The sequence below is a fragment of the Leptodactylus fuscus genome, chromosome 6 (assembly GCF_031893055.1).
Source record: "Leptodactylus fuscus isolate aLepFus1 chromosome 6, aLepFus1.hap2, whole genome shotgun sequence".
NCBI lineage: Eukaryota > Metazoa > Chordata > Amphibia > Anura > Leptodactylidae > Leptodactylus > Leptodactylus fuscus.
The window spans coordinates 29553993-29567222 of NC_134270.1; the positions used below are offsets into that span (position 1 = coordinate 29553993).

The 13230-nt window shown below is 43.7% G+C and overlaps 1 protein-coding gene across 6 annotated transcripts in view; it reads left to right on the forward strand.

The window, feature by feature from the left end:
- SAMD11 (sterile alpha motif domain containing 11) overlaps positions 1 to 13230 on the forward strand; it is a 130229-nt gene that overhangs the window by 73775 nt on the left and 43224 nt on the right. For all 6 annotated transcript variants that reach the window (XM_075279664.1, XM_075279665.1, XM_075279666.1 and 3 more), the window contains one exon: positions 6109 to 6221. In XM_075279664.1, coding sequence (XP_075135765.1) covers positions 6109 to 6221 — 113 coding nt within the window. The remainder of the gene's footprint in view (positions 1 to 6108; positions 6222 to 13230) is intronic.

Here is a 13230-nt window from a genome sequence, read left to right on the forward strand (position 1 = left end):
GGGCCAAATCGGGAGAGAGTCTCGCACTGTGGACGCCGCGCCGTGGAATCCGTGGGAAGAAGGAGCATGTCACTTCTTTTTTCCGCTACTAGTTATCGGGGGGAAAAAAGCAAGCAGCTCCCATGGAAGTCAGTGGGAGCCGTTTATGGCAGCAGATTTTGAGGCAGATTCTGCTTCGAAATCTGCTACCAAAAAACTCAGTGGGAACGAGCCCTAAGGGCACAGAGGGGGTGGATTATGGCGTGTAATCCACGTCATAGTCCGCCCCCTCACAATGGTGGTCGTGGCAGGCGGGTTTTGATGCACTCTCGGTGTCAAAACCCGCTATACCGCCCCCCGTGTGAACTTAGCCTAAGGGTAAGTTCACACAGCGGAAAATGAATTTTGCGTGTAAACATATCGCGCACCTAGCCGCGACGGAATGAATGGCATTCTGCTCCAGATTAGGCTAGAATGAATGGGACAAATTGGGAGGGAGTCCTGCACTGTGGACGACGTGGCTGAGTCAGCCGTGGAATCCATGGGAAGAAGGGGCACGTCGCTTCTTTTTTCCGTTACTAGCTAGCGGAAAAAAAGAAGCGAGCGGCTCCCATGGACATCAGTGGAAGCTGTTTTTGGCAGCGAATTTTGAGGCGGATTCACTTCAGTTTATCTGGGAAAGGAACCTGCAGATACGTTTTCCTTAGTGGAAAAAAGGGAATTTGCTCTAGCGCCACCTTTTGGAAGGTAGAAGTCAATGCTTTGAAACCTAGTGGTATAATTTGGGAATAAAGCCAAGCCAGAATATCTCTTCCAAAAGGAAGAGAGACCCATCTGCAGATATCTATTTTGGGGTTAATCTGTACCAAGCTTTGATCTATAGGGAACTACCTTTGAAAAGATGGTGCTAGAGTAAGTCCCCCTTTTTCCACTAAGGAGGACTTATTTGCAAATTCCATTCTCAGGATTCTTAGCAGGGTACACATGGTCCCTGTACACCGTGAGGTGGGAGGATACAGGCAATGCCTTTAGGGAGACATAGTACCCTTGTGACCATCTGTGTGAACGAGCCCTAACAGGAACATTGCACTTTGACTGCAGGATCCAACTACAGAGAGTTTGTTTGTAGTCTGTTACCATTGAAACACATAGGTCTGCATTGGAGCTGGAAACACAAAGCATCGTTTGCACAGTTCTCTTCTTTTTTCACTGTGGATTCGTCATGGTGGACATTTCCTCTAACGTGTCGCTACCTATCTGCAGAAGCATAGCGGTTCTTGACAGGTTCTTTTTAAGGGTGACTGTTTATTTTTCAAGGTTTTGATCATGACATCTGAGTGCCACATCAATATTTATACAATTAATATGTAGTCGTGCGACTTTCCACGAAACCCTCAAACTCCAGATTAGAGCCGTGTCTACCATCTCGGGGAGAATTGGCATCTCCGCCATTTAGGATTGGGCGGCTCATTAGTTTGACCTTGCGCTGCCAAGTCTCTTCTTCTCCTAATTTTTTTTTTATTTTTTTTCTGCGCTCTCTTGTGCATTAGAGGTTAAAATTAAACAGCCCTCCGAAGACCTTTCAATCCTGAGTGGCAAATGTAAGGTGGACTATGTGAAAGGAAAAGGAGATCCGGAGATTTTATCGTTAAGTGAAGAGCATTAAAGATAGGATTTACAGCTGTGCCTCCTCTTATTTATTTATTACATCCCCCCTTGCTCGCTGAATTCTAATGAGCTAATTAGCAGATTCCCGTGGGACGTGAATTTGTGAGCGGGAAGGGGGGGCAGGGGGATAAGAAGGAAAGGAAGAGGGGAGCGGTAGAGGGGGACAGCGGAGAGGTGACGGGAGCTCATTAGGAGGTATCAGCCTCTTCTAGCAGCCTACGGCAGGGTCTAGGAAGGAGTGCATCAGGCGGGAAGCGGGATTATGGAGCTGACAAGATTGTGGAAGGCGCTGGTAGCGCGGAAAGCCATGCTGAACAATCCCTTCTTAACCCACCTGCTGCCAAGACAGAGACGCTCAGCTGTGCTTAGCTCCAACGCTGGGGAACTTGTTATTCTTTAAATTTCTTACAGAATTTTTGCATTGGTAAAGACTTTAACAAACAAACGTCTTTAGAGCCTGTCTATTTATAAAGATATATATGGACGGTAAGATGTCCCTAGACAACAGATGAGTCTTGCACGTTTTGGACAAAGTTGGATAGATTGGTATAGTATTGTATCCATGGCCTCGTTGGACTTCTACGTCAAATTAAGATGGAGCTCTGGGTTTGGGTACCCAGCTCCAAAGCAATAGCTTGAATCATAGGAATATACACCTTTTATGGATGTTTTTTGGCCTTGGAGAGTCGTATTGTCATCTCATGTCTATGGCTGAAGTTAGGATAGCCATCGTTCATTCAGACATTAGCCAACTCATCATACCGGGCCTGGATGGTTTTCTCAAAGAGAACAATATTACAGGTTATGGAGTCTAGATTTTAAGGACATGTTGATCCAGGGTTTTTATGCTGAAGGAAGTTTGTTCCCCTCGAATGGGGGAATTCGCATAAATCTCATGGGGATTTTTGCCTTCATCTGGATCAACACTGTAGGGTTACAGGTTGGACTTGATGGACTGATGTCTTCATCCACCCTCATCTACTATGTAACTATGTACACATGCACACTCAATATGGCCAAGTGTTCAACGAGTGAAGGGTAATCCAGAAAACAAAGGATCAGGCATGTTAAAATTCATCATGCCCAATCCTTTTCCCCATAACAATGCAGAACGAACGTCAGCTCAAGAGTTGATATACACCAGATGTGCACCAGTTCTTACCATTGAATACCCCAAGCAGAGATACATGTATATAGCATTGATAAATGGAATAAAGTCTATATACACCATTGTCAGTAGTCACATGTTGGGGGTTGAGCTGCAATACTAGCATCCTTGGCAATGAGAGGAGTGATTTTGTTGTCAAAAATGTATCCAATATAAACCATTTATATGTGCTTGTATACGATAAGTCTCCAATTTTTGGATTTAATGGATCGGATCCATAGGAGATGACACATGTATGTAGCGAGCCTTCCTGGAACATATATTTGTATATACGTATATGCACACACCCATATAAGAGTACCATACCGAGCATGTAATATGTATCCATGTGATAATGCTTCCAGCTCAGATAGTGTGCACGATAGGCTCCTCATTGTGTGTAGCTCAGACAGGCCCACAGGCACCATTGAAATATGAATGAGCCGATCATCTCTCGCCATGACGGCCAGCTGTGAGGTGCAGACCAATGTGTCTGGCAGTAATACAGGCCAGGAATAACTCTATTTGTGCCGAGACTTCATTACACTTCCCATAAGGATACATTGCAGCCCCACTCCCTCCCATTTTCGTGCTGAAGGTAACATTAATCTCCATTTGTCCTCTGGACCAGTCTTCCCCTCTGCGATCTGTGAGATTACACATACAGAGAACTGGTAATCACCTGATAAACTGCTTACAAGCCAGCCATATTTACATAATGCGCTGTACTGGGAGCGGATCACACCCAAGAGGGATTACCATGTCCATGGACCCTGTAGACAGCAGTGCCCCCCACCCGAATAATAACCTCAATGCAGGTCCATCGTGGGTGCTGGTCTGAGATGGGGGCAGGGTCCTAGAGTGAAGTCTGGATTTCTTTTTCCTATAGAAATTTGTAGCCAGACTAGCCAAAAGCTGGTAATATGGAGACAGCCTGATCCAATTAGGGGGTCTTACAAACAGATTAGCTGTGCTTCTGTCGCAGTGCTGGGGGCTGCTGGCCATGGTGCTGGAGGGCTTCCATGTGCCAATAGGTGGGGGCTCACTGGGGATATATAATATGTGGAGGGCGCCGTCAAGGACCACTCATACTGAAGGGGAGCTTGAGTAGAAGTTGAAGTCGTCCTTCCCTGCCTGTCACCACCCCATGCAAACAATGTGCTGTGTGTTACAGGGACCAAGATGGGGGTCTCAAATCATGTGAGTAAATCCGTAATCCTAGAATTAGCATCATAGACAAGATTATATTAGACACGATGTACCTGCAAAGTTCTGCCTCGCCTGTATAACCCGTCAGAATCTGTACAGTACAGTATGTCTCCTCTGCCCACTCAAGTCGCTGCACAAGGAGATTGTAGCGTCTTTTACCATCAACACTTGGCAGCTACAAAGTCATTTCAGGACTTTAAACTACGGAGGGGATAAGATGCCGTTCTCAGCGTCCCTTATCATGAAATATTAGATCTGTAATTACAGGAAGGGGAATGATTCTCCTTGTCATGCTTGATAACCCACGGAAATAATAATGATTTAGCGGCCTCCATCCAGTGATCTCAAAGCAATCGGTAGGAGTTGTTCTTTGCCGGTTTTAATTGGCGCTCATTACATGTACGGTACTTCTAGACTTCAACCAAGACAGTAGATGATTGGGAGATAACGGGTTAGACGGGGTGACAATGTGATTGGCGCAGGTTTTGCAGAGTACTGACAACTTACACATGTGCGATACGTTGTATATGGTTTATTTTTGGTGTGTTTTATTCGGCAACCCTGTAGATTATTGGATTGATCGACTATTTATTGATAGGAAAGCTATCCGAAGTGATGTGTCGGTCCAAAGACTGATATACTAATATACTCTTATTAATACACAGAAGTCAATCCATAGTTATGAGATACAGTGCAGTGTATAGATGTATTAGGAATCTATAGGTTAAATAGGATCAAGGGACATACAATACAGCAAGAGAGTAGATAAGCATGGACTATCAGGCATCATATATGTCAAAATAATCTGCTCCGACCGAGTACGAAGATTTCATGTCACATAGGATATGTGGCCACAAGCAGAGCGCAATATGTCAACGGATTCTCAATATATAATATACAGTAAAGTATTAGGACTATTGAGCTACAGAAAGCAGAGGTATCTGTCTAATGTTTGTTATTTCTATAGTACCAAGATATTACTCAGCACTGTATACAGAATGTGTCCTCTCTCCCCATATCACCCGTATAGTTATATATTTACTAGAGTGCAAGATACCTGGTTGAAACCCACTCAAATATGGGGAGAGGATACAAGTTATACTGTACATTTATCAAGTTCTGGATGTTTTTAAAGGGAGTCTGTCACCAGAACCTGCATATCAATCCAGCCCTGCAGATAGATAGGTTGGGGTCACCAGAACCTGCATATCAATCCAAGCCTGCAGATAGATAGGTTAGGCTCAACAGAACCAGCATATCAATCCACGCCTGCAGATAGATAGGTTAGTGTCACCAGAACCAGCATATCAATCCACGCCTGCAGATAGATAGGTTAGGCTCAACAGAACCAGCATATCAATCCACGCCTGCAGATAGATAGGTTAGTGTCACCAGAACCAGCATATCAATCCACGCCTGCAGATAGATAGGTTAGGCTCAACAGAACCAGCATATCAATCCACGCCTGCAGATAGATAGGTTAGGCTCAACAGAACCCAGCATATCATCCCAGCCCCGCAGATAGATAGGTTAGTGTCACCAGAACCAGCATATCAATCCACGCCTGCAGATAGATAGGTTAGGCTCACCAGAACCAGCATATCAATCCAGTCCTGCAGATAGATAGGTTAGGCTCACCAGAACCTGCATATCAACCCAGCCCCGCAGATAGATAGGTTAGTGTCACCAGAACCAGCATATCAACCCAGTCCTTCAGATAGATAGGTTAGGCTCAACAGAACCTGCTTATCAACCCAGCCCTGCAGATAGATAGGTTAGGGTCATCCTGAATCAAATAGTGTTTTCCTCTTGGTTAATGAAATATTGCTTTATTGTAATAGGAAATTAGCTCTTTGGAGCAATGAAGGTGTTGCCATTGTTCATTGCTCCAAATAGCTTATTTGCATATTGACCTATTTTGGCAGTGGAACCTAACCTATGTATTTCTGGGGCTGGGTTGATATGCTGGGCTCTGATGACCGATTCCCTTTAACTCTAGCACCATTCACACTATACGACCATTACTCAGACATGATATACATATATGATGATCCACTGTTTTTTACTCTAGACCTTTTCTGATTTTCTGCTATTTTCCCCCCCAGCCGTGACAGCGATCTTTCCAGCATCATCTCCAACCTTCACCAGAGCCACCAAATCGTTATGCCCGAGAATCAGAGTAAGAGAAACAGCCATCAGCTCAGTTTTACATCTACAGGTTAGTAGCAACATTTTTTTTTTCTCGATATATTAAGAATCCTGGTAAATATTTCCTACAGGCTACATGTCATTGGGTCAGCCAATTGCACTCAATATAAGGAGACTTATTGGGCTGGGGAATAGTGTCTCACACACACTTATAAGGATGTGAGGCTTCTCCCTCCCTATGTGCTCTTTCTTAACAAGCTTTACAGGTCGGAGTCAGACTCCTTTGAAGTGTGAATCTTTTAGCTTCACGAGAAAAAAAAATGTCATGTTCTTGCCTCTAGTCTGCACTGTGGGGGCATGGGGGGTATGATTGTAACCACTGGTTAAAGCGACCCTTGAGGCTCCACTTACTGAGGCACATCTACTTCAGTTTATCTGGGAAAGGAACCTGCAGATACATTTTCCTTAGTGGAAAAAGGAGAATTTGCTCTAGCACCACCTTTTGGAAGGTATAAGTCAATGCCTTGAAACCTAGTGGTATAATTTGGGAATAAAGCCAAGCCAGAATATCTCTTCCAAGAGGAAGATAGACCCATCTGCAGATATCTGTTTTGGGGTTAATTTGTACCAAGCTTTGATCTATAGGGAATTACCTTTGAAAAGATGGCGCTAGAGTAAGTCCCCCTCTTTCCACTAAGGGGGACGGGGAGTCCTGGGGGACGGGGAGTCCTGGGGATGGAGAGTCCCGGGGGTGCTGGAAAAAAGGAGAATTTGCTCTAGCGCCACCTTTTGGAAGGTATAAGTCAATGCCTTGAAACCTAGTGGTATAATTTGGGAATAAAGCCAAGCCAGAATATCTCTTCTAAAAGGAAGAGAGACCCATCTGCAGATATCTGTTTTGGGGTTAATCTGTATCAAGCTTTGATCTATAGGGAACTACCTTTGAAAAGATGGTGCTAGAGTAAGTCCCCCTTTTTCCACTAAGGAGGACTTATTTGCAAATTCCATTTTCAGGATTCATAACAGGGCACACATGGTTCCTGTACACCGTGAGGTGGGAGGATACAGGCAATGTCCTTAGGGAGACATAGTACCCTAGTGACATATTACCTAGTGACCATCTTTTTCTCATGGTACCTTATAATCATTCTGCCCTTGCTCGAAATCAGGTCTCTATACACTGACATCCTAGTGAGCAGCCAATCAGAGCAGACAGAGCTACAGGGGAAGGGAAAGAGCAGCAGCCTGAACCAATGACGAAGCAGGGGGTGTGTCTCAGACTTCCTGTAGGTGCTATAGCTGAACTGATCACTGATTCCAAATCTGTCCTGGTGGAACTGAGCTAAAAAGCAGCCAGGGAGTCATGAAAGTGAGAAACTAAATAGCAGGTAATCATCCTCTATAGATTCTGACTTATAGATTCTTTTTTAACCCCTTAATGGACAGTCACTTTAAATTTTAATAAGCTATAACATTGCAACGAAACTCTCCTGGTCTTTGTCATGAACCTCTACAAACCAGGGGAGACTAAAGGAATCTATAAGTAAACATCAGGCAAGATTTAGTCCTAAATTTAGGACAATGTGCATGTGCGTGAGCATATTGTGAAAAACCCAAATGCAAATAAAAAAAAGCTGAGCATAAAGGAATAATTGTAATATTTTAATTGAAGAAGACCCTGATCTAAGCAGAAAGAAGGGAAATCAGTAAATCATTGTTAATCCTGACCTACCAAAGCTATTATACTTCCCTGAGACAATGTATTATAATGGATAGACGCTATAGGTCTGTAAGTATTAATTGTTTTAATTAATTAAAATCATGTGCATACTTGGATTCATTTTCTCCTAGAAGGAAGGTCACATTTCCTCAGCGAGGTTGGGTGTTGTACATGGTGATCCTCACTTTATAAGATCGCATGTCCTTAGCCGGTGTCAAGACAGCTCGACCTCATTAAAGTTGCTGAGGCTGCAGCTATGGTGTGATAGATTGATATCATTAACATGCAGACTGACTCAATATTACCCATACATTTCTCCGCGCTCCGGATAAAATCTATGCAGCGTGCACTTGTACCCTGAAATATATTCATTTGTCAATATCGCTCAATGCTCCCGAAGATAGAAATGATGTAGCTTGGAATGATAGAAGCGCTTTGTCTTTTATTAATTAACTGATTTTTATTAGACGGAAAGGACTTGGCATAATGGTGAGGGGACGGAGTAAAAATGGAAATGCCCCCTTACCACACTACTGCCCATATATGCTGAATATGTGACCCTCCTATGCCTTGGAGTCAATGACCTCAAGTTGACACAACCTCAGCTTTTTGATATTGATGACCTATCCTCAGGTGAATGGGAGGATATCTGCGGTAAACCGACACAATCGACAAAGCCATCTGCTTCCAGCTCTATCCTCTGTCTGGTGGCTACTGTGAAGAGCTGGTTGGTGTGACTCCCGGGTTTCTTCCTCCCATATTGATGACTTATCTAAGGAAAGGTCATCAGTATCCGAAGAGGGTCATGATACGCCATCATATTCTGACCGTGAAAAACACGTTTAGGCTGCGGCCCCATGTTGCGGAAATGCATCTTTTTTTGTTGTAGATTTTGTTGCAGTTTTTGAGCCAAAGCCAGGAATGGTTTTCGCAAAAGGTACGGCTTCCTATATGTTTCCCATTCTTTTTGCAGCTTGGGGACAAGAAAAATCTGCATTTCCGCAACATTGGACCTCAGTCTTAAAGGGATTCTACCATTAAAAATCTTTTTTTTCTCCTTAACACGTTGGAATAGCCTTTAGAAAGGCTAATCGTCTCTTACCTTTAGAAGTCGTCTCTGGCCCGCTGTTCGGTATGCAAATGAGTTATCTGGCAGCACTGGGGGCGGGCCCCAGTGCTCAAACAGCACTGGGGGCGTCCCCAATGCTGCCAGAGAACGATCTCCAGCGATGCTTCCATCTTCAACAGCAACCGCCTCTTCTATTGTCCGGCTGGGGTCACGCTCCGCTCTTGTGCGCATGCACAGTATGCTCCTGTAGTTCTTCGGAGAACTACAGGAGTGTACTGCGCATGAACGCAAGAGCAGCCTCCAAAAAATGGCATGTGCACTCGGCTCTGCTTGCGTCTCAATGGCAGAGCCAACTGCGCTGACGGAGTGTGACTCAGACAGAAGAAGACGACAGAAGAGGTGGTTGCTGTTGAAGATGGAAGCATCGCTGGAGATCGTTCTCTGGCAGCATTGGGGACGCCCCCAGTGCTGCGAGAGAACTCATTTGCATACCAGTAAAAACCGGTATTTCTACTGAACGGCAGGCCGGAGACGACTTCTAAAGGTAAGAAACGAATAGCCTTTCTAAAGGCTATTCCAACGTCTTAAGGAGAAAAAAAGATTATTACTGGTAGAATCCCTTTAAGTGTGAAATATCTGCGTGAAGTATTTCTGTATAAAGATGTACGACCCTAATGGGTAACTCAGTCCTCTGGAGTGGAGCTAGATCCTCTAGGGTGGAGCTACCTAGTCCCTCCCCTGCTCTCACTGACAGGCACAGCAATACTGGAGTCAGAAACAATGTTATTTCATGTTTTTGGACCACTGTTTCTATTGTTTAGTTATTTTTATTCTTACGGTGAACAGATCTACGAGATTTATCGTGTTTTTCACGAGGCAGAGCTTCTCTCATTGTGCTGTTATGTGGTCACAGATGGGTTAACAGGCATCCATACCTTTCCAGAGCTGACAGTAACATTGAATCCGTGTACTTGCATGCGGCTACATTTTTTTTTCCTCGCTATATATCGGTTCTCCCCGGACTGCTGCACAAAGTCGCACAGAGGTCTTAAACCCAGATATCCGTGTGACATCAAGGCTATGAGATGTGGGCATGAAAGCTGCGCGTTTTTAGTGGGGGGAGGGTGGAAGGCCAGAGGGAGGCAGGGGAAGCGGCGCACACTGATAACATCTAATTGCTATATTGATCTGTCTTGGAGCCAGTGTGAGAGCCGGAGGGTGATTGAGATGTGTATCCCCTTCCTATTCAGATGCCGGAGACTGCCTGATATTATTCATTTACCTCTGACTCTGCTGGAAAAATATCAGAACAAAGGACTAAACGTCATGTCTTCTGTTCTGCAGAGCTGACGCTTCAAGGCGGCTACTTGCTTATAGTTTGGATTCTCGAGGATTGCTTTTATAATGCGGAATGTGTCTAGTCAGATATTAATAGACCGTAATGGGTAAAGTAATAAATATACATGGATATTGGATGAACATTGATGTCTATTAAAGGTAAACGGTCCCCTTAAGGGGTATGTTATAGAGCTGGAGGAGCTGAGCAGATTGATACATAGCTTTATTGGAAAAGATTCAGTATAACGTGCTAATCTGCTCATTCTATGTCTAGGAGTCCAGTGGGCGGTCTCATGCATGCAAACCTAGCTGTCAGTCCCTGAGTAGGACCGCCCACTGGACTCCTAAGCCCAGAATAAGTAGAAATAAATAAATTATATTGAATCCTTTCCCATATAGCCATATATCAATCTGCACAACTCTATAACATACTGCCCACAGATCACGCATTTTCAGGTCCCCTTTAATTATTTGCATTGTGCCATATATGAGCGTGTCATGGTAATGGAATATATGAGTATATGTATATGTTACCAATCACAAGTCTATAAAGATATATATGTCAGAATTTTTTTGGAAGAACAGTCAGTTTCGCATTGACCTTACCATGTGTTGTGGATACGTAGTGGGTGACTTCTTTCCTTATGATAATAGTGAGTCACCGGTCTGCAAAAATGATAGTTCTTTGTTAAGTTTCACCTGATAATTTATTGTTACATTGTTATTTTCATCGACTTTCGTCTAATGTGTATGGGCACCTTAAGATATTAGGTTCATGTGAATTATAGGTAATACCTAGGTGGCTTTAATTCTGTATTTGCTTGTACGGCCTCTCGGGTCTGAATCGTAATAAGTACCTGGAAAGAGCAAATCAGGTCTCGCTGCTCCAAGAAACTTTGCAAAACCATTTGCAAATTATAATGTCTGGTCTGTGATCTGTCTCCTGCTTTATTATAAGTGTCTGATAACTATCACAACGAAAGTGCAAATCATTGTTGTGTTCGGCACCATTGTGGGGTATTGGTCATATGGGATAGAATATCTGCAGGTCTATGTGGTTACCCACCAGCAGGGGAGGTTATAGCGTTATGGTCCTCTGTACTATAGCATGTCCTTAGTAGAGTATATTCACACAACAGGGCGATGAAAAATATGTTGATCCATTTTTACGGATGCAGTCTGTTGATGGATCCTTGAGAGAGACCCAATATAAGACCACACTTCCATTATTTCCTATGGTTGAATGAAAGTCTGTCATATGAATAAGCACTTACAAGACATACTTACTCATTGTACTTTGTTTTAGGCCAAAAACTACAACTTCCAGCATGCATACTTGTCCTGCTGTTCTTGGAACTGCCATGGAGGTGAATGGAGCATGTCGGGAGTTGTAGTTTCATTGCAGTTGGAGTGCTGATCCCTGTTCTAGGCATTAGGGATTGGCTGGCCAAAATCTGGCCACAGATAGTCAGATCGGATCCAATAATTGTGCAAGCCACTCGGAAGAGATTGGGATCAGTTTTTGACCCATTGGCATCCGTATTTGACCCATTTACAAAATTCTTTTCTTGTACGAATGGGAGGGATCACACTGTTGCCTTCCCAGTAGACAGATGTGGATGCTACACCCGGCAGTCGATGGTTGAGGCACGGTACATAAGAAACCATTGATTTAGTTAGTACATGAAGCGTCCTGAATATATTTCCCTGCATCTCTCTGTAACACCGGGGAAATGTTGTGTGAGCAGAAAGTGCCTGTTATCTGTAGGAAGGATGAGATTAGCAGGTGATAAGACTCAAGGTGCAGTGCTGGCTGGAGCTCAGAGGTTTTATCTGGAGAGAGAGGGATGAGCTGAGCACAAGGCTCACTTTAATCTTAATTGGAGAAGACATACAAAGGGATGAGGCAGCCCAGGCTTCCTGACAAAGGCAGGCCAGAAAGCTGCAGGTTTGCACATTAAACACAGATTTAGAAGCCTCTTTAAGCGGCTCGAGGTGTCTCTGTAAACAAGCACAATCCTGGCCATCCACTTTAGCTAATTCGCCCTGCCCAGAAGGGGAGAGAGACTGCACCTGCCCTCCTCCCCGGCCACACATGCCCCTTTCTCTTATGGCCCTGTGTTTGCAGACACCTGTCTCTTTGACCTCGGCTCCTCTGCAATCCACACGGCGGATCTTTTGCAATTCTGGTAATATGCTGTCTTGTCCGTCACCATGAAATGTCTGCATGATATAGATGTGATCTTGTTTTAGTTTTCAAATTAATTTTATATATATAATTTTTTTAACCTATAGGATATGCATGTGTTTAGTAATGTTATAGCGGTGTTGGGACTTAATGGTATGTGTAACAGTATATTTTTTGTATGTTTTTCTAATGCAATGTTCATCATGTTTTGGAATGCTTTGCAATATTGTTACTTTTTAGCTATACTCTTATACTGTAGGATATTCCGGGATAAAGACCTCTTATTACGATAAAGGCGTTAATATAAGTTTGAGGAATTATTGTGTTTTTCGTGTAGTCCATTGAAAGGGTTAAAAGCGAGGCAGGATATCCTGGTCTCACCTGTTCGACCTAGTGGCACAAAGTGTTTGCTTAATATTGAATTAGGCGGCACGTGATAACCTGCAGCCCAAGGACATGGCGCACTGTGTCATCAGTGGCTGGAAGGGAGGGAGAGGCCATGCCGTGACCCTTTCTATTACCATTGGTTTCCATTCTTATTTTTAGGGCTTATACACACCAGGTAGAAATTTTTGCTACTAAAAACCAGTTCCATTCATCTTAATGGGGTTGCTTCTATATAATCGATATTGTATCTATATAAACGGAGGGTGATTCATTGTTTTCTTTAAAAATTTTGATCCATATAAGTGGACGGTCGCCATTTGACATGAGTGTTCATCCGTTTTTTTGCATCGGATGATCAAGGTGTGATGGGGACAGCC